This window comes from Petaurus breviceps, unplaced genomic scaffold (assembly GCF_028583685.1).
Source record: "Petaurus breviceps papuanus isolate PSGF00001 unplaced genomic scaffold, PetGlider_PUasm1.0 90730, whole genome shotgun sequence".
Lineage (NCBI taxonomy): Eukaryota > Metazoa > Chordata > Mammalia > Diprotodontia > Petauridae > Petaurus > Petaurus breviceps.
Genome location: NW_027187324.1, coordinates 6,880,840 through 6,904,199, shown reverse-complemented (window position 1 = coordinate 6,904,199; position 23,360 = coordinate 6,880,840). Strand labels below are relative to the sequence as shown.

Sequence of the window (23,360 nt, the reverse complement as noted above, 5' to 3'; positions counted from 1 at the left end):
CAGCCAGAGCAGACTTCAGGAGAGTGAAACACCAGCAGCTGTGGTGGTTTCCAGACTTCTCAACCCATAAATGCCAAAGAGAAAGTAAAAGGTCAGTTAGGGAACTCTGTTGGAACTGGGTGACAGAAGAGTCTGGCCCCTGCCCCCAGGGTGTGAGAGGTGGCAGAGGCATGGCAACTGCAGCTCCTGCCCTGTGGCTGCCTCTGGAGCTTCCAGCCTGCAGATTATAGGGGGACCAAGCAACCATTCAGAGGGCAATCACTCTTTCTTTGACTTGCTTGGATCTTGATCACGGTCTTAAGTGGTGCTCCTGGGGTGAGGAATGCCAGTGTTCCAGGGGTTATGATGGCTGTAGAGAGGGCACTCTCCTCAGACCTCTCACAAAATCTGTGAAAACCCTAGCAATCTGGGACACAGCTCTCTCCACTCTGGAAGCAGAGTTCTACCTTGGCAAAGAGCTCAAAAGTCAAGTAATTGGCTGACAAGATGAGCAAGCAGAGGAAGCGCAATCAGACCATAGAATCCTTTTTGGAGGAAAAAAAAAAGATCAAAACATGGAACAGAAGAAGACAATGACATCAAAACTCCTGCATCAAAAGCCTCCAAGAAAAATATGAACTGAGAAGAGAAATAAGAATGATGGAAGAAAATCATGAAAAGAGAGGCAACAGTCAGTTAAAGGAGACCCCAAAAATACTCAAGAAAATAACACCTTAAAAATAGACTAATTTAAATGGCAAAAGAGGTCCAAAAAGCAAACGAGGAGAAGAATGCCTTAAAAATATGAATTGGCCAGATGGAAAAGGAATTTCAAAAAATCACTGAAGAGAATAATTCCTTCAAAATTAGATTGGAGCAAATGGAAGCTAATGACTTTATGAGAAATCAAGATGCTATAAAATTTAAAATTTTTTAAATTAAAAATAATTTTCATAAAATACAGCTAGAATAAGAAGAAAATCATTTGAAAGGGGTAAAATTGTTTTAAAAATCCAAGCTTAAATTCTGATTTTCATAATATTGAATTGATATAAATATACAACCAAGAGCTATTTCCCCAGGTTATAATTGTTTGAAAGTTATAGATAAATAATTTTCAAAAGAAGAGCATAAAATTTTCAAAAACCATATGTAATTGTTCCAAGTCATTAATAATGTTAAGTGAAATCAGAACAACTTTGAAATTCTATTTCACATCCCTCCAAGTGTCAATGATGACATAATGGAAATATGGTGGAGGGTAACAGAAAATGATGGAGGGACACTGGCAGAAAGACACACTAATATGCTGTTGGTATAATTGTCCAACCATTTTGGAAGAAAATTGAAATCGTCCTAAAAAAAAACAAACAAACAAATTCACTAACCTGCTAATTGTTTTTTTACCCATTGATCTGACTACTAGACAAATATTTCAAAGGAGGTCAAAGATTTGATAGCAGCACTTTTATTTTCTGGCAGAAAAGAAAAAAAAAACAACCTAAAAACAAGTTAAGTTCATATGTTCTGGGACTACCTAAACAAATTTGTAGTATATGTAAAAAGCAATAAATAGGAAGAATGCAGAGAAATGTGAGATTATTTGTATGGCCTGATAAAAACAAAAGTGAGCAGAACAAGTAAGATAATATATACAATAAATATTATAAAATAAGTTTTAAAAACATTAAAAGGTTTATAAATTTTGATTAATTGTATTGATCAGTCTCAACCCGGAACCCACATAACTCTCCATTTTATGGAGACATGGAATACCATTGGTGTGGAATTTGGTATACATTATCAGATGAAGTTATATGCTGGTACATTTTGTTTGGCTGCTTTTTATGTTAGAAAGGAGGGTTCAGTACAGGGACATATGTAAGGAAATAATTGTGAAAACGAAAGGCATAAAACTTCTGACAAAAAGTAAAAATGTTTAAGTTTAGTAAAAATGTTTATTAGTCTTTTAGAATTGAAAAATAAATGTTATAGATTATCTTTTGAGATACTAATGAATTATGACTTGACTTTATTCTGCTGTTGGAACACCTCAGATTTGTCTGTGTCCTTTTCATCAAAGATACTAGTTTTTTCTCATCTTCAATTCTTACTTTTTACTTTAATTCACATTGGAGACAGTCATTTTCAGAAGGTATCCATGATGTGTGACCAATATTTTTGGTCACAATAACTTCTGAATGCATCTGTTAAATCTTGCAATTTTCATTGCTGAATGGAGGAGCTATCAACCAGTGAAATCACAGATCTTTTGAAATGATATCCTGATGCAATCGATATCTTACTTATATGGCAGAAGTGAATGGTGTGATAAGAAGAAAATATTGTAATCGTCTCTATATATGAAGATCAAAGAGGCAACATATCTGGATATGTGACTGAGTTCTACATCATGAAGATGGGTTGTGGGAGAAATATTACACTTCTTCAGCTAGATCATAGATTAGAGTTGGAACAGACTTTGGAGACCATTTATTCCAACCACTTTATCTTACAGGGGAGGAAAGTAGTGATATGTTTGAAGTCACTGAGGCCATAATGGGCAAAACTAGGATTTGAAGCCTCATCCACTGATTTCAGATCCACTGCCCTTTCCCTTATACTACACTGCCTTGTCTCAGAGGACTGAATTAGAAGCAATAGCTTCATGGGTAGAAGTTACAAAGAAGCACATTTAGAAAGAATGCTCTAGCAGTTAGAGCTATTGAAATGTGGAATATCTGCCTCTAGTCAGCACAGTGCATGGCACATAGTAAGTGCCTAATAAATATTTGTTGACTGACTGACTCAGGAAAGTAGTGAGGTCCCCCTTATGGGAGGTTTTAATCAAAAGACTACATGACTCACATGCCCAATATGTTGTAAATAATATTTATTTTTCATGTATTGATTGGACTATATTGCCTCTGAACTTCTTTATTACCCAGAAATTTTGTTATTCTGTAAAAACAGTGGTAATAGAACAAAGATATTTTTAAAATATACTGAAATGAAGGTGAATAATTAACAACAGTTGAATTTGTCCAGAGACCCTAGTTCTAAAGATTTGTTCAAGTCATCTGGCACACTGTTTTTCAAAAGACCACACAGATTAAACTCTCAAGCCAATGGGACAAAAGTATTGTGCCTGGGGTAACAATGTGCTGCCTTTTCTAGTGAGATTATTGTAAAACTGTATTGTTATTATTCTTATTTGGCCTGATAAAAGAATAATTGACCATTGTTTTCTGTATGGTTGCTATAGATTATGTTTTGATGGAAGGCTAATTGGCTTTTATGGAATTCTAACAGATACTCAAAGACAAAAATGAAAATCATATTAGAAAAAATATAAATTTATGGATCAGTGATAATTCTAGCTACAATAATGATATCTATATATGAAGTGGAGCAGAATAAACATTTATGCTACACTCTTTGCTAACTGCATTCTTTCTGAAGTACTCTCTGTCATCTGTCATAGCAGAAATGCTACAGATTATAGTTTAAATTCTAGAAAGACTGTGATTTTTTTTATTTAAGATATTTATCCAGGTCATCCTCTGAGATTTTTTTCGAAAAGATCAATTCATAATGGTTTATTTGTTCTAGCATTTAGACTATTTTCAAATTTAGAAGTGATAGTTCTACCATTTAAGATAAAAAGACTATCTTGGAATTGTCCTGTTTCCATGATGTCTTCTGCATAGCATTCACACCAGCACAGATAAATACACCTCCACAGTGTTCTGCCAATATAGGGCATGCTAGGGAAAAATATAGAATAAGTTAATGTTCAGCTCAAATTTCCCCATATATCCTAGGAAGGTTTATATATGGACACTCAGAGTTGAAGGAAATCTCTATTTTTTTCTTCCTCACCCTCCTCACTATCTTCTCTTAACGAATTAATTTAGTTCAGCCAGTTTTATACTCAATTCATACCTTTGAAGATACCTATCCTTCTAAGGAAGCATGTACCCTCCACCTCCCAAATACCTCACAAACAGCAACTATGATGACTCTTCTTCAGGCAGAAGGCAACCTATTGAAATAGACAATAGCTGGAGGGGATTTTTTTTATCACTATTTGGTCAACATTTTTACTTTCATTATTCACTGATCACAAAAACAAAACTTCTAGTAACCCATATATAATGAAGATATTCCTTATTCTTGTCCTGACTCCCACTGTTTTTACTATTTTCATGTATATTTTGCTAAAACCCAATAGTCATCAATATTTGCAGCATGATTGGGTCACAGTAAATATTAAAGTATCAAAATCTTTAAAAAATAACAACTAATAAGGAATTTGATTTTATTTTAGGGCTCTTCACTCCTCCAGAAGATGTTTCATTTTTTTCCACTATGAAATAATTTTCCTTATTCATCTTCTTAAAGATTTTATATGCTGCAAATTATGAAGTAAATTTTTAGACACAATGACTTATTTTACTAAAGAGCTGAATAGAGAAAGCATATAATGATAAGAATAATGGTGATAACAATAAAGATAATGTAGCAGGCATGTACTGGTTCTTGTTTCTAGAGGGCAGGCTACATCTACCCATCAGGGGTCCATTGGGCTGTCTCTTTTCTCTGATAATGGTTGAGACTGTAACAGCTGTGTTTCTCACAATTTGTTAGGAGACCAGTGACCAGTACCTTAAGTTCCATTTAATAGCTTAACACTATAGTCAAACATTTCCCCCAGTAAGTGAAGTAAACAAAGTCAAGGAAACAAAAAAATTGAAACAAATTATTTTTTAAAATGTGATATAAAAAAATAAATGAGGAGTGGCTAGGTGGTACAGTAAATAGAGCACCGGCCCCGAGTTCAAAGGCACCCTCCGACACTTAACACTTAACTAGCCACGTGACCTTGGGCAAGTCACTTAACCCCAGCTGCCCTCCAAAAAGCAAAAACAAACAAAGGAATGAGTAGGTACTTCCAACTGGCTCTTTTGTAGAGGTAGGGAGTCCATTGGTGAGGAATATTGTATGTAATATATTTATCAGCTTTGCTGATTTTTCCACTTCCTTTTAATTAAAAAATAAAAAAAAGTTTCATCATAAGGAACAGTACCGAAATGATATAAATATATTTTTAAAAATCTATTTTAATATTTTAAAAGAAATTTTACATTTTGATGCCTGGTGAAAGTATACCTATCTCTCTAATCCCAGTGATTTCTTCTGCTGCTGTGCTCCCTCTTCCTTCACTCAGAAAACAGAACTGTTTGCTAGGTCTCAAAATTTTACTTGTAACTTTCACAGTTTTCCCTTTGCCTTTTTTCCTATTATTTTAAGAGCCTGAACTGACCTGTAGGAAGAAATTTCATCAATGGGGCCTACCATATCAAATATAATGTCCTCAAGTTCCTCAAGTTCACTACTTCAGGACAATGTGACTAAGTTAGCATGCTAATTGATCAGTTCAAAATTATATTATAATGATTATATAAAAACTTAAAATTAGGGCAACCTATTGTAAGATCTTTTCACTTTCATATCTCATTTAGTTTGAATCCCTGCAAATGAGAACAGATGTGAAACACTTAAAAATTGTGCAAGAGTAACAGATAAAGTTACTTTTTAAAGTCCTGTGAGAAAAAGCTAAAGAAATTATAATCATTTTGATAAATGTATTGTGAGAATATGCTATTTTTTATTCCAATCTGTAAATTAACAACCATTTTTTAAGCATCACATATGGTGTAGTTAGTCATTGGGCATATATAAAAGTGAGACAGTTCTTGTCCTCAAGGTACTGAGAGGATACTACCTTTTCAAGTAATGAAAATAATATAATTGGGAGATGGAGTGTTTTTTGGGGAGGAACAGCAAAGAAATGAGTGTCACTGGTTCACAGAGTACATGAAAGAGAGTGATATGTAAGAAGGTAGAAGGGCAAGGCAGCTTATGAAGGACTTTAAACACCAGAGAGCTTTATATTTCATCCTGGAAGTAACAGGGAGAGATGGGAGTTTATTAGTAGGAAGGTGAACATAGATAGTCAGACCTATGCTTTGAAAGATTGGTTTGACAGCTGAGTAAAAGACAGATTGGAGTAGGTAGAGGACTTGAGTCAGATAGATCATCCATCAGTCTACTAGAAAAGTCCAGGCTTGAGGGTACCTTGAACCAGGGTAATTCAGTGTCAGAGGAAAGAAGCGATACATATATATGAGAGATGTTAACAAGATAGGATGTTCAGAACTTGGCAATAGAATGGATGTGGAAGGACAAGAGATAGTGAGGAATAGAGGGTGACACACAGGTTGTGAGTCTTGGTGACTGGAGAGATGGTTAACAGATGAGCAAATAGAGAATTCATCTAAAATAAACACGAAGTATTGAAAGTGGTCACTAATGTTTAAAGGAGGTGGAACTGAAGGTGAACCTTGGAAGGAACTGGAGGTTTCTCTAAAGCTATGACATTTCTCCAAATTTTATTCTTTCTTTAAGTTTAGAACAATCAGCCTTTGAAGCATGTCTGAAACTGAGTAATCCTAAAAAGTAATACTATCTTCATTCCACCTGCATGCGAGTAATGCAGCTTTCTTCTTTTACTATTCTAGGACCTTTAGTTTTGTTTGACCTCTTTTTGGATGAGAGGGTATTCATCTTGAATTTAGTTTATTATTTGTGACTAGTTTTGATAAAGATGGAAAATTGCCAGAGACTGTGTTTTATTGATTGGTAGATTTATGATACAGGATTATAGAGCAGCATGTTGAAGTGCTAAATTAAATATTCCTTTGCCTATGCCCTTCTTCAGATTCATTTTTGGGGTTAAACCTATCATGCAAATAAACTGTTAAGTCCAGTTTCTATAGTTTCCTCCATCGACGACGTCTTGCTTTTTCTTATGTTAAAATAAAACTCATTATGTTTTGTTTCAATAATAATTATGATATTCTCTTCTAAGCAATTCTTTGTTGTTTCCATTATTCTCCATCTTATACTATAGTCCATAAAGGCAAGCATATAAATATTTTAAAAGAATTAAGCTGTTGAAATAAATTAATTTATTGTGCAGCAAATGTATTCAAATTTTACTTGCTTGCTGGATTTCACTTTAATGAAATTCTTCAAAGAACAATGCATCATGTTCCAAAGATTGAAATTATACATTAAGTGAAATGACTAAATATGCTGTTTTCCAATTTATAGACAGTTTCTATTGAATACTAACATGCTTAAGTTCTTAACAATTTGCATGTGTTTAAAACACATGGTTTAAAATTTGTATTTATATTCTTCGTCTCTGGACAAATAATGATAATCAAAATTAAAATAAGCCTAAAGCTACATTAAATGCTACAATCTTTAACAATATAGCTGCTTGAAAAATAATCAAATAATTATTTTTAATTTAAATATTTAAATATCTAGTTATATTCCTAATTCTTAACTGAGGACATTTTGTGATTCATTTTCTATTTATTCTATGTCATCATTAAAAATGTAGAAAATAGAAAAGGTGAACTTTGAGTTGAGTATATGTATTGACTAGCCATGCATTTTATAAATTTATGTGGAAAATGTTTTTAAAAATCAGCTAATGGATTTTTAGCTGCATAACTATTGCCACTGGGGGTAGTCCAAGAAAGATTAGGTTGGATGTGAAGAGTTAAATACTTCCGAAGTTACATCAGAATTTCATGCCTTCCATTAGCACCACTGTAAAATGTATTATGACAGGAAATCCGAACTCGCAGTGAAAGACTTTAAAGGAAATTGATCTGTTTCAAGAATGCACGTTCTCTTTGTTGAACTAAACTTGGAAAGAACTACAAATATTTTTACATATACACTTATTGATACTTTTTAAAAGTTCTTAAAATAAAATGATATAGGTAATAATCAGTTGAAGGAAAAGAAGAGAAGCTATAAAGAGGGTTCTACCCACAAAGTCCTACTCTGCTATCATAAATAACTTTTTCAATAACTCAGAAATTGAAAATCTGTCATTATAACTTTGACAAGGGCAAGGACACTTTATATACACAAATGTGTGCGTGTACACAAACTTTCACTTGCTACTCTGTAAGTAAAGTGGAAAAGAGAAAGCCATTATGAGTTAATATTAGAGTTTCCCCTTGTGACCCCTTGTGGTGTGGCTATTTAGAATATTCAAAAAAAAACATTCCCACCTTTAAAATGTGCTAAAGCATATATTTAGCTATTTAGCTATCTGTTCCTGAACTACAGCTTGTCCTTGCATTGAATTGGGTAAACATACCAGAGATGTCCTTCAAAAGATAAAATTAGTTGAAGTTAATTCTTATTAGAATAGAATCCAGAAAAAAATCTGAGTTTATTGGGCTTATGGTGAGTAGCTTCATCTACTAAGGCAGATAAACCCCTTTTCTCCACCTTATAGCATTATTTAGAAAGTTGCCAAGGTCACTGATACTTTAAAAGTTTTGTTTAGAGGCACATGGCCCTATGTGTCTGAGGTGGGACTTGAACTCAGATCTTCCAGACTCTGAGACCTTTTTTCTATTTACTTTGCCATGCCACCTCTCAAGATCAATGTTAACCTAGCTTTGTAAAGGATTGTGTGTGTGTGTGTGGGTGTGTGTGTGTGTAGAGGGTAGTATATGTGCTTACATAATGACCTTAATGCATATGATTATTCTCTTGATAGTTATTGTCTGCTTGTTCAAAAATAGATGACATTAATTTTCTAAATGGCCTTTTTCACTGTACACACATGGGAAGATTGTTCTTTGGTGTCTGTAAACACTTTAACATTAACTAATCAGTTTGAACCTATGTTTCAGAGTCATGGTGGGGTGATGCCAAATCCTTTCTTTAAAAAGAGGCAAGCTCCTTCCCTTTTTAAAAATTTTAAAATTATCATAAATCGAATGCATCTATTTTTGGTACAGATGTGATTTTTGTACTTTCTTAATTCATATATTAGCTTGTTTTTTTTTATAATTTTATGTCATTTGTTTGCATTGTGCACTAATGAACTTCAGCATTTTAGAAGCCTAGCATGCTTGATTTATTTTGTTTGGAAAACTTAATGAGAATGCATCCATTTTTCATATGCTATTCAGGACAGATTTAAATAAAATAGTGAACCAGTAACTAGCACAGTTAAATAACATCTTCCCTTTAGTAACCCTCTGCTTACCACATTTTACTTGCCCCTTAATTTTCTTAAAAGAGGGGAAATAGTGTAGGACACTTAATAAAGTTTCATTTGAATTGAGTTGCATTGAAAAGGAAAATGCTAGAATTAAGTAGAATTGGAAAAGGCTTCATGTAGAAGATGGTATTTGAAGGAATCCAGGGAACACAATAAGTGGAGAAGAGGGGAGAGAAGATTCTAGGCATCAGGGACAGGAAGAGTGAGGGCAATGTCAGTGGTAGAGAGTAAGATCTAAGTAGATCTCTGAGAATCCTCAGAACCTACCTGATCCATCTAATCTTTTTGCAATAGCCATACTTAAGTGGTTATTTATTCTCTGCTTGAAGACTAAGGAGGTACACACCACCTTCTTTGGTAGTCTGTTTCACTTTCTAAAGCCTTTAACAACAATCAGAGCATCCCTTCCTTTATACATTTCATCTCCCAACTTTTTCCATTTGCAGAGGTGGTCATTTGTATGCAAACACTTTTTTTTCCTCACTTCTGCCCCTTGGAATCCATAGCTTCTCTTAATCACCTGAGAAAGCTTAGGTAGTATGATTTACAAGTGCACTTTCCTGACAAACTTCCCCCCAGTTATTAAAAGTCTATTCATTAAAACTATACAAGGTGGTTGTGAGGATAACAATGACGGTGATGATAAAATAATTTTAGATATTTTATGTTAAAAACAAAAAACTAATGGTTTATAAGGTATGTATTACAATGAATAGAGAGTTGATCTTGAAACCAAGAACATCTGGATTCAAATACTATCTTTACTACATACTTTGTATTTGATTCATGGTGAGTCATTTAACTTCTCAATGCACTAGTCAACTTGCTAAGCCTTTAAGTTGCTCTTAAGATGTCAAGGGGGCATTCTTAGAAGGAATTTCCTTATAGAAGAGTTCCCATTACGATAAAATCACATATCTGGTTCCTAGCACTTTCTTAGGTCACATTTACTTAAGTTATCCAATACAAAGTAGGAAATTTGGATATATCACATCTGGAGTTTGCTGTTGAATTCTGAACAAACATTTTGGGAATATCATTAAGTTCACATCCACAGAACAGTGAGAGTTTAAAAAAAAAAGATTTAACATTTACAAAACTCCCACATAACCTTATAGCACGAGAAGTACAACTATTATTATCACTTCTGTCCTCATTTTACACATGAGGAACTTGGTTAAGTGATGCATGCAGGGCCACCAATCTAGTTAGTGACAGGAAAGAGTCTAACCAAGGTTTCTTGACTCATTCTATCATCTTTACAGTTGTAGTGCATTGCCTCCAATGTCATATAAGCATCAATTGAAGAACCTAAGGATTTTTAGTTTGGGGGAAAAGAGAGGCACAGTGGATATGATTGTTCTCTTTATTATGTGAAAGACAATCAAATAAAAAAGGGATTTTTTTCCCACAGATATCAATGCTAGTAGCATTGAGTAGAAGTTTCAGAAAGGTGGATTTAGGATCAAATGGAGGAGGTACTTTTAGTCATTAGAGAAGTCTAAAAGTAGACTGTCCTGCCTCAGGAAGCAATTGTACCCTATATTTGGAGGTTTTTGAGCAAAGGCCAGATGACCACTTAATAGAGATATTAGAGAAGAGAATCAAATGTCCTTTTATCTAGATAATTCTTAAGGTCTTTTCTGTTTTTAAGTATCTATGATTCTAATCTATAGCATTTATAAAATACTTTCCTTGACCACCATGTGAGGTAGGTAATAAAATTCTTATTCACATCTTGTAGATTAGAAAACCCAGGCATGAAGAATTACTAGATAGTAAACTTTATCCTAGATTCCCATAATGTTAGAGTGCTCTTAGAGGGTGGGGAAGACACACACACACACACACACACACACACATATATATATATATATAAAATCTTTATATTATGTGAAGCACATAACAGTGTTCAGTGTATATACATTAGTCACATGAGAAATGCTTTTTTTTTCATACTATCTAGTTCTTATAACTCCGAGTCCAATGCTAGGAAAACAACAAGTACAACAGTAAAGATTTGTACTTCAAACTGCTCACAGAGGTTCACAGATTTAGAACTGGATGAGACTTTATATAGTAGCCTTTATAAAGTCTTTATAAAGCCTACATAAAGCAGACTTTATATAAGTAGCCATTATATAAGCCATGTGCTTTTGTATGTGTGTATATATACACTCATATACATATATATTTATATATTCATATGTATGTTTCAGAAGCATTTTGTCCATTCATTGTCTAGTTTTAATGTCTGATTGTATGTCTGCCCTACTCTTTAATTAGCTTTTAATTTTATACCTATTTAATGACCATTTAAAAAATGTAGATTCACAAGTCAAAATTCATAAGGTCACCCTCCTTTTTATTAATTTAGTTCCTCATTCTTACAAAGGAGGGATTTCTTGAATAGTGTTCCATCTATAAATGACATCATTGCTCCAAGTAGGGAATATTATTGTCATCCTACCTGTTAACCTGATTGCACTAATGTTTATTTTAACTCAGAGAATGTTCAGAGGTGTATAATTCTTTTCTACTTGAATATTTGCAGGACCCAGTCCCATTGCTTATTGTGGAAGGGCTGAGGGGAGCATGATGGCAATATGAGGAGGAAGAAAGTGGAAAGGAATAAAAAAAATTTCCTTTTTTTTCTAATAAAAATTACTTATGGTAACCAAAATAAATAGTAAAAAAGAATCACAGTCTACATTGACTCTGTGATAAAAGTTTTAATTCTATAAAATATATTAGCTCCATTCACACAATTTTCCCTTCTTTCACTTCTTTTCCTTTATTCACCAGAGATTTTGTTTTGTTCTAGTTCACATTTGGTCTTTGGATTATTTATTTATAGCCCTCCTAAATAAACAGAATTAAAAGTGGTTTTGGCTACCCTCAGAATTAGTTAAGAACCAGAATGAGACAAAAGATTGGTTTAATGCAACTGGTTATTTTTAGCCTGGATGGACAATAGAAAACTCAAGGAGGACATGAGAGCTGTCTTCAGGTAATTGAAAGGCTATCATATGAAAAGACAATTCTCTAATTGTTAGGATTGCTCTGTTTGGCCCCAAAGAGTAGAGTTAAGAGTAATGAGCAGAAGTTTTAGAGAGGCAAAATTAGGCTTGATATAAGGAAAAACTTCCTAACAATCAGAGCAATCCAAATATGGAATGGGCTTCTTTAGAAAATGGTGGGGTTCCCTCCATTGAAGGTCGTCAGACAAAGGTTGCTTGTCTAGTACTCTGAGTGGAATAAAGTGAATATTCTTTGTTTCTCTTTTTATCTCATTTTTATTCGGAGGTTTACAAACTTTAAATTACATATACTTAGTAGAACAGAAGGAGAGCATGATACACAAAGCTTTGTGTGTAGTATTGTTAACCTCCATTATGCAAAGCTTGCCTTTGCCTTCAAAGTATATAATATGTTCAATTTTTCAAAGTTGTATGTATGTCTGTGATTCCTGCTGGTGGGGATTCTTTTTCCTTATAGATTGGATTAGTTTTCTACTGAAGTCCCTTCCCACACTGAAATTCTGTGAAAAAAAATGTGTGTAAATGAGTAGTGTAGGGTTCGCAGGGTACTAAAAAATGTGGCTTTCGAATGTTTGGATAGTAAAGTAGTGATGGAATAAATGTTAACTCGTCTGCCATTATTTTGGTCTATCACATTAATAATCTATGTGCTAAATAGTCCTCAGATACTCATTGACACAGCAGACTATAATAGCTCCATTCATAGACTTCTTTAAAAAGGATAATTCTTTAGTACTGAAGCCCACTTTGCTGTATTCATTCATTGTGGCCTAATGGTGTACAATTCAGATATTTTTGGTCCTCTTATTTGGGCCCCATTTTCTCCAAATTGAGGATTCAGGCTATAGCTAACGTTTGCCATTGCCATGGTAGTGTATACCCATGCAACTTTTCCGGATGCATGTTATCTGACTATTCTTCTCTTTTGTGTGGCTTTTGTGGGTTCATTGTTTGTATCCTGAGAAAAGCTCAAGATAAGTGGGGATGTTTTAAATGAAGCAGAATGTAAACAAAAATAATCCTTTTCTTTGCCTTAACATTATGTTTCTACTGTATTAGAAAAAGAAAGCAGCATTCAATAGACAAGAGAGCTATTGTATTTAACTTATTATTATTATTTTCTTCCTGTGGGGGTATAGGAACGTGTTCCAGACAGTCCTTCCCCTGCCCCCTCCCTTGAAGAGGGTCGAAGACCTGGCAGTCATCCATCATCTCACCGAAGCAGCAGCGTGTCTAGCTCCCCTGCACGGACCGAGAGTTCTTCTGATAGAATCCGTAGGTCACCTACTTTTCCTTGTCACCATTTTAAACTTTATTAGGTTCAGCTGGCTTTTCTAATCAAAATGCCCTCATTCCAAATAGATCTCAGATGTATCATGTTCTGAAGCTCTGTAGCAAGAGCCATCTCTCAACATTATGTTTCCCAGTTTGCAATATCCTAAGGTATGATGCTACATTAACAGTTTTTGATATAAACTCCCACTCTGTAACACCACACATAAAGCTGTGAGCTATGAAACAGTGCTTGAGATGGAAAGTAACCTTCCAGATTAGTTTTTGAAGGGAACACAGCTCTCAGTTATTCAGTATCTGACTGTCCAAGTTGGGCATAGTACATACCCTTATTTTGATTCCTCAGGTAGCCTACAGCCAATCATTGGGCCACTTCAAATTCTTCATTAAATTCCCCCAAAGAGGGGAAGTCTTGGGGAATGGAAAAAATAGAATTCCAAATGATGAGTTTTACTTTTTGTTAGTCTTGAAAGACTATTACAAGTTGGAGAGTTTGGAATTTATTGACTAAGGTTAAAATTAGCTGTGGGTTTCAGTGATTCATTCTATCAAGGTAGATTTTAAAATATTTGCTTTAAATATTTACCTTTAAAATATTACCTTAATTGTGTAATATGGAATCAATCTTGGGCTATACTGATGTGTGGCCATGCCAGCCTCCAGAAACCCAGACCCATGGCAGGCAAATGGCACAGTTCATCCAATGTCCCAGAAATATCTCCAAAGATATAAGATTAGAACAAAGTAGTTGAAGAGTGAAATGTTTAACCAACAGTGAATGTTTTTCTCCATGTCAAGGAGCACTTACTTATCTCCACATTTTATCCTTGACTAATTTCACTGATTTTTTTCTCCCTTAAACAAATGAACTTATTAGTCCATTGACACTAACATACATTCTATTTAGACTTAGAGTATATAATTTTTTGTTACATACAGAGATCATGGATTTTGAACTGGAAAGGAATCTCAGAGATTCACTTCATCCAACCTCCTCATCTTATAGATTAGGAAACTGAGGGCCAGAAAAGTTTATAAGTGATTTGTCCTGAGTCACACACAGGTAGAGTCAGGATTCAAATTCAAACTCTCTGACTCAAAACTGATAACTCTTTTTACTATACAATTATTTCCATACATTGTTTTTCTTATGAGAAAAAAAACATGTTTTCTTAAGAGAAATGTTTTCTAAAGAGAAATATGATTTCTCAACAAACAAGAAATGGGCATATGAAGTAATGTCATTTGAATTACATTTCATACACACACACACATGTACCATCTCAAATTTTCAGTGTGACCATTTACATATTGGAAATCAGTAAACTCTACAAATCATATTATTTTAATGGTTGTCCAAACCTAAGAAAATGATGGAGGAAATGTCAATATGAAAATTATAGTTAAAAGTGTGTTCTCCATAATTTTTTTTTGTTGGTGGGAGAAGCTGGTTGTTAAATATTTACCATCATACCCCTGCTGATACCCATATGAATAGGTATGTATGACTCTACATAGTATATCTATAAACATAGATATATAATATGTAATATATACTATACATAATATTGCATACATATATATTCTAAGCACACTATATAAACCATATAAACAATCTATGTAGATATGTAGATACATACATAACTATTCAAATACACACACAAACACACACTGATGCATTTTTGAGAGCATCTAGGTAGCATGGTGAATAGAGAAATGGGCCTGAAGTCAGGAAGACCCAAGTCCAAATTTGACCTCAGACTATTCCTGGTTGTATTACCCTGGGAAATCACTTAACCCTGTTTGCCTCAGTTTCCTCATTTGTAAAAATGAACCAGAGAAGGAAATGGCAAACTGCTCCATTATCTTTGCCAAGAAAATCACAAGTGGAGCAACAAAGAACTGGACACAGCTGAAACAACTGAACAAAAAGAAAATGAATTTTTCAAGATGAAAGTTTTCTATGTGTATCTTTAAAATTAAATGATATGCAATTCAATATCTGCAATGGAATCTTTTCGAATATATTTTTAGTTATTGTAGAAATAATTAAATCTGGATTGTTAATTTTAAAATAATAGCCAGATACAAATCTACTTTTACTTTCTTGAAATTCAGCATTCACTACTGTTATGGAATTTTTTAAACTTCCATTTCGAAATCCCACATTGAGTAGTAGCTGTGTGGTCAAGGGTAAGACTTTTAAACTCTCCAGCCCTCAGCTTTCTCATCTGCAAAATGAGTGTGTTAAACTTGATGGCTCTACTTCTGTGATCTCATGATGCTGTGTTATGGGTAGCAGCTGATGTAGAAATACCCTTGGTGACTATATGATTAACTTTCAAGTGTCCTTATAAGGATAAGATTGTTAGCAAATACTGAAGAGCAAAACATATCATTTTTACATCACATCATTTCTATAGAAATGCCAAATTTAGGGAGAGAAAGCATAGTAGATTTGAATTTTTATGTAATCTGTGTAATCATGTAATTTATGTAATCTTATGTAATCATGTAATCTGTGGGGAGATTTTAAGCCACACTAATTCCTTTTTTATTATTTTTTTGCTTTTTGGAGGGGGGCCAGGACACTTGGGGTTAATTGACTTACCCACAGTCACACTGCTAGTAAAGTGTTAAGTGTCTGAGAGTGGATTTGAGTTCAGGTCCTCCTGACTTCAGGGCCAGTGCTTTATTCACTGTGCCACCTAGCCACCCCTACACTAAATCTTAAAAAGGTGAAAAAGACTACTGTGTTTTATTTATCATAATAATTCAAAAGCAATATTTTTTTCAGTAAAACAGAAATTTCCTATTTCTGTATTTTCCAGTAACATTTCTCTATAGAACGAACTTGATCCCAGTCTATTTTATGAAAATGGAATTTTCTTAAATTTATAGAGTTATTCTAAAGGAATACATACAATTTTCTTACAAGAAATCAGAATTGTTTTATTTCATTTTTCACTTATCCCTTATGCAGTAAGGACATCTAGGCAAAAAGTAGAATAAAATATTAATTTACTAAGAAAACTTAATTTTGATATTTGAAGGAAGCTTTTGAAGATTTTTGAAGGGGCCCAGGACACTTGGGGTTAATTGACTTACCCATGGTCACACTGCTAGTAAAGTGTTAAGTGTTTGAGAGTGGATTTGAGGTCAGGTCCTCCTCACTTAATTTGAAGTCTTAATTTGAAGATTATAACATGAATAACCAAAAAAATGGTAGAGTCATTCCATGAAGTCTTCAAGATTGACAATCTGTTAAGTATCTTCATTGATGGGATAATCTAAATTAGATGGATATTTATGTCACCTGATTCATTATCCTAATAGTTCAGAGTACTTTCTATTGTTTTATGTATAATGAAGGAACTCTTGTTTTTTCATTCAATGTGTATTTAATGCATACATATTCTTTGGGGTATGAACATTTTTACCTATACATAATTTTTGAAAAATAAGATTTCTTATCAAAGAAAAGATTTTCTTCCTTGTTCATTGAACATCTCTGAAAACTGCATTTAGTTTTTCAAAAAAAAGTACTATACATTAAGTTGCCAACTCAATGAGCTAAATAGTACTCTAAAATATTAAATGATACCCTAGAGTTAATAAGGTATTAATGTAAAGTGAAACTTGAATATCTCATTTGGAAAAGTATAAAGGTAATCAAAATAGAATAGAAAATTAAAAGTACTTAAGTGATAGAAGATAGGGTTTCCCTTTTATATAAACAAAGTTTAATTATTGTAAATGGAACACTGTGTGTTATTAATAGTATCGCCGTGTATATGTGTATATATGTTTTGTTTTGTACCAGCAGCTGTCCATCAGAATGGGCTATCCATGAACCAGATGTTGATGGGTTTATCACCAAATGTGTTACCTGGTCCAAAAGAGGGGGATCTGGCTGGCCATGATCTTGGCCATGAATCTAAAAGGATACACATTGAAAAAGGTAATACTAATGTTCTACTCTTGTATTCCTCAGTCACAAAAGTTAAGTTCATGTCACCGATTTCAACAAATAACATAAGATAAAGTTGATAGCATAATGACAAAAGATAACTGTCTTCCAATGATAGGATAGTTTGGGGGATACCTTCTCTATGTGGTCTCATTCTAAAATAGTTTCATCTTACTTTTCATAACTTTCATGAATTTAGAATATTTTATATTTATTATAACTGTTTACATGCACACATTATTTTTCTTAAAGGGTATTGTCAAATACCTTTTAATTGTCAGAATATAAAAAGGCAGGTATTGTCATTGCCATTTATAATACTAAACCACATATCTTTCTTAGAAATGTAGAATTATGGACTTTTGTTTCAGAGAGAAGCTTGGAGTCATTCAACATAATGCATGGCTTCCCAAATGCAATCTGGTATTTTCTCTTCTTCCTATTCAGGGACTCATTCTTTGTTCATCCTTGGTATCTATGCAAGAAATATATACTGATGAAATGGGTTACTTATCCAATTTTTTTATCATAATCTGGAAAATAGTAATTCTTCATTCCATTCCCATTTACCCTCCCCCGCCTTTTTTCTTGAGGTTAGTTGTCAAATTTTTGTGTGCTTTTGGATTTTATTTGAGATGGTCTACAATGTTGTTCTAGAGTTCAACTAAGTCAGTACAATTTCTTGAACAAACAGGGTTATCTACAGCAGAGGTACATAATGTTTTTGTGTATCATAGAACCCTTTGTCAAGTGAACCTAGCAGAGCCTCTTAAAATAATGTTTTTATTTCTTAAATAAAATACATATGATTGTAAAGGAAATTAATTATGTTAAAATTGAAATACAGTTTTCTAAACATCTTTTTTAAAATATAAACTCACAGATCTCAGGGTTAAACCTCTCATTTAGAGGTTTTCACCATCAATGAGGTCCACACTGTTTCCATCTGGATTCTGCACTACATACATCTCTTGTGGCCGAGGCAAATGCCTTCGGCAAACTTCACAATTTCATTTGGCATTATTAACCACATAGTTTAAAAATAAAATTATCTATTATTGCCTTCAAAAAATTGCTCATAATTTTAAATATGGGAGTGGTTAGAGGATGAGTACCAATTGTGAAGGATTATGAATATCAATTCTTTGGAACGTAGTTTTGGAGAAAGGATATTCAAATATGAAAATAGATCTTTGATCTTCTAGACATGGGTGCTTCCTCTAATGGTGTAGATTAAACCTTTTCATGCCTACTTACTTTTATGTGACTGTTGACAATGTGTTGCCAGAATTTCTCCAGAGGAGTCTTCAATATAATAATTGCATTTCCTTCTTTCTCTTGGAATCACGAGCATAACAGTGAAACAGTTTATCCATCAACTATCTCTCATTCTGGCCACTTGACCAACTTACATTGTTTTTGAGCCATACACGATGCTGTACTTTAGGCCTTCTTTGTTCTTTGCCTTCATAAAACCCACTGTGCATTTCCACATCGCCATCATTACTGTTGAATCATTTCAGTCATGTCTGACTCTTTGTGACCATACTTAGGGGTTTCTTGGCAGAGATAATGGAGTGGTTTGCCATTTCCTTCTCCAGATCATTTTACAGGTGAAGAAAATGAGGCAAACCAGGTCAAGTGACTTGCTGAGGATCACCCAGCTAGTAAGTGTCTGAGATCAGACTTGAACTTAGGAAGTTGAGTCTTCTTCACTCCTGGGCTGGAACACTATCTACTGTACCACCTAGCTCTCTTATTGCTGTCTAAGTGGTATTCAATTTTACCTCCTCATTTCATCATACTCTATGATGTATAACTACATAACAACATATTTCTTTTAAAATGAAATGAGTTATTTCTTCTTTTGAAGCAAATAAAAAAAGATGATAATTTTTCTGAATTCATTGAAGTAATAAACAAAATAAAATCAAACATTTAATAACATAACCTAAAATGGAAAGACAATGTGGGATTTGGCTACTTGGCCCTCTAAATTGAAATTTCTATCTTATATTTTCTAGCAGATGATATACATAGACCCACTATGTGTATACATATTCAAAAACTCATAAAGTTATAGTTGTTAAGGGTGGCAGGTTGATAGAATTGAATTTACTGTTGTATTGGGATCAAACCTTGCATAATCATTGAAAGCTACACAGAAGAGTTCAGTTTTCAGTAGTCATGTATAAAAGATATGAAATAGATTTGTGCATGGCACAGGCTGTTCTGGTTTGGCAACATGGATGCTATGAGCATCTGAGCATGGAAAAAGCATAGAAGAGGGTTGTGACAAAGAGGACAAAGAATATAACTTCAATAAATCTTATGGAAAAATCTTATCTACAATTATGTCCTTGAGAAAAAGATTTTTAAAACTCCAGAATATATGTGTTGATTAAAGATCTTAAGAAATTAAGAGTTGCTGCAGGATTCTGATAAGTTTAAAACAGTTCAGTTCTGTCTGTAAGAGGAAGACACACAATCTGTGTTTAAGAAACTAATCCAATAATTTATTTATTTCAAATCAAAGAATATGGTCAGAACACCTACTCTGGGTTGTATTAAGCCTGCTCCCAAGCAGTGATGAGACCTCACCAAGAGGTGTCCAGCTCTCCCAATAGTGTAGACTAAGTGATCCATTGTTTTCCAACCTCAACCAATCAACGGAGATATATTCTTTTATACTGGAAAGTAAACAAGTTACTAATTTAGTAAAAAAAAAAACTCAGAATTGTCAGAATTACATAAAATAATATATGTGTGTGTATTATGTATGTATATGATTGTATCACTTTGGGGGTGCTTAGTGATGGCAACTGTGCATTCATCAAATACTCGCTCTTTTTTTGGATCTATTCTTACTAGTCCCACATACTCCAAACTTATCCCATTTCCTCCTTGCAAGCAGTTTTATCTGACAGTATCAAACAGTGAAGGAAAAGATACTTGTGACAGGCCAAATTTAAGACTAATTAAAACTGAGGGAAAAAGTAAAAAAGATAATGTTTAGTCCCACTCATAAATTCTGCCATCAGCAGAGATCTAAGGTATTCCTTTACTTTGATCAGATCATGCTGCCTGTCATTTAGATAGCCCTCAGCTGATCCTCTTACTAAAAGAAACAATTAGAACAGTTTTTAAATGATTTTGTCATTCAAGTATTTATGAAGTTTTTCTGAATTGCCAATATTGCTCTCCATAAAACTCAAATAGTTCTGTGGGCTCTTCCCATTAGTCTATTGAATAAAATTGAACATAGTTCTGGACTATTTAGGAAGGACATGTAGGCAAGGGTATTTTAATATAGTAAGGGAATGATATACTTGTTTCTAGTAGTATCTGTTCCATATTCATGAGAGACCCAATCTAGCTTGTGCCCTTCCATTTGGAGTGGCAGGACCTGTATTCATATACTGGCTTTGCTGTTTACTGCCTGCATTGATCTTAGGCAGTCAATTAACCTCTCTGGGCCTCAGTTTCCATAACTGCAAAATGTAGGGTTAGACCTTGAAGGTGCCTTCCGTCTCTAAATCAATGAATAATTTATTCTGTGAATACTGTCTACATACTACATTATAATAAAAGAAGAATATGCAAAGGAAAATGATACTACTTCTGTCCTTGAAGAGTTGATAATCTGGTAGTTTTTAAGAAACAAAAGAAATATGAAATTAAGATGATTTCAGTCTCAGCACAGCAATTCTTAAGGTCAGTGTTCTTTCTTTTCCCTCTTTCCCCCAAACTTCTAGTACTTTCTATATTTTGGCCCACTGTATTAATGGCATATATTGATAACATATCTAAAGTACCCTAATTTTTAAAAATCTCTTATCTATTATGCCATTTATCATGTCTTTATATCAATCTAGTAACTTTCTTACTAAACATATATGTATGAAAATAATTTATTTCATTCACAGACATTTATATAGAAATTATTTTTATATGTGTTCCATTCTGGGATTGAACTTGCATTTGCTGGCTTGCCATCTGAAATCATTCAAAAGGACATAATTCTTGAGAAAACATGAATGCCTAAAAAGAATCTGGAAGGTCATTTTCATTCACGGAGTCAATGTTGTACAGAATGTTAACCATCAGAAAATTTTAAGCTTTGAATTTTTTCCCTAATTTTATATATTAACTTGCTTTTGTTCTGAAACATATTTAAATTACTTCATCTTCTGAAAGACTTTAATTGCAGCCATTAGAATTCTAAAATACTAACTGGTGAATAAACTTTGACTATCCCTCATTTTTTAGGGGAAAAAAGGGTTTTGAGCCTACAGAGATTTAATTAAAGTATAACGGAAATATAAATATGAAAAGAAGAGTTAATCTATGAAAAAGTATACATCATGTAATATTATCATCTCACCTGAGAGAAAGAAGAATGAATTTAAGATGATTAACCTTATTTAACATCCCAAATATACCTACATTATGTTTTGTTTTTGTTTAATTATTTATGTTTGTTTATTTATGTATCTGAAAGAATAGACCTCCTAAATGACTTAGCCGATAAGTGCAAGGGCTTCTCCTAGGTCTGGTCCCACTACTGACTTGCCCAGGACCTTTGACCTGCTCCATTTCCAATTTGCCCCTTCTTTAGAGGAGGTGCACCCTTTCTTTAGGTGCTTGGCATGTTCTTCTAGCTTTTCCTTTTATATTATCATGGATTGCAGGCATTTACTGTTAAGACATGATTTTTCTGAACAAGTTCCATCAATACCATATTTTTTGAGGTATTCTTTCAGTATTTAGCCCCTATGATGGCTGTCTTTGGCATTGATTTATACTTTTGCAGACTCATACCTGATTTCTTGCTCAGCTTTTCTTTGCTTATATAAGCAAGTTCTGATTTTTTTTTCTCAGCTTGCATTATCTCAAGATAAGTTTCATTTTTACTTCTTATGTCAACTTATTATTATGCTTAAAAGATATCTATTGATTTTGTTTACATAACAAATGAATAAATTCCAACAGAAATGTTTTTATCCTGATTACTGAAACTATATTTGCAAAAACAAAAAGAAGAATATTTAAATGAATTTACAAAGTATTTTAGATAAGTTACCTCATTTGATCTTTCCAACAGCTTTGTGAGGTAGGGATGTTATGCCCATTTTACAGATGAAGAAATTGAGGCTGGCAAATGTTAAATGACTTGCTCATGGCCATCCAGCTAGTAGATGTTTGGTGGAGGATTTGGATTTGAGGCTTCTTGACCAGAAGTCCAGTAGTCTATCCATTATTCCACCCAGATGCCTCTTTATTAGGTGAATGAAATTACTATTTGGTAATTTGTTTCATTTGGGGGCATCATACTATTTGTCCTTTTAAATCTTGTGCAAAGCACTTAACCCTCCAAAGCCTACGTTTCCTTATGTGTAAAAGGAAGAGGGTTGTAGTAGATGGCTTCTGAAGTATCTTCCAGCTCTTTATCTATGATCCTAAAAATTAATTGATATTACTTGTATGAAGTTACTATTCAAGTAAGAGCAACGCTGACTGCTGCTTGCTTGAATTTTACAGGATGTAAGATCCTTGAGAATGGGGATTTTTTTTTCTTTTTTTTTTGTATCTGCATCACACTGTGCTTGTCATATGGTAGGTGCTCGTTGATAAATAAATGCTTGTTAATTGAATGATTTTGTTTCCAATAACCTATTTCTTTCATCAGTGGGGGATGAATCTGTAGAGTTTTACCTGGAAGAAGGGCATTTTTTTTCTTTGTGTGTAGCAGTTATGTCATATAATGGACAGAATGCTGGTCCTGGAATAAAAAAGACTCAACTTCCTTAGTTCAAATCTGGCCTTAGACTCTTACAAGCTGTGTGATTGTGGGCAAATCATTTAATCCTGTCTGCCTCAGTTTTCCATCTATAAAATGAGGTGGAGA

General features: G+C 33.6%; 1 protein-coding gene across 3 annotated transcripts in view; it reads left to right on the top strand.

Annotated features, from left to right (window-relative positions):
* The window catches only part of DACH1 (dachshund family transcription factor 1), a 502,642-nt gene that overhangs the window by 350,992 nt on the left and 128,290 nt on the right, over positions 1-23,360 (top strand). For 2 of the 3 annotated variants that reach the window (XM_069066775.1, XM_069066776.1), the window contains 2 exons: positions 13,329-13,464; positions 17,309-17,443. In XM_069066775.1, coding sequence (XP_068922876.1) covers positions 13,329-13,464; positions 17,309-17,443 — 271 coding nt within the window. Of the gene's footprint in view, positions 1-13,328; positions 13,465-17,305; positions 17,444-23,360 lie in introns of all 3 variants that reach the window. The other variant, XM_069066774.1, reaches the window with a different exon arrangement.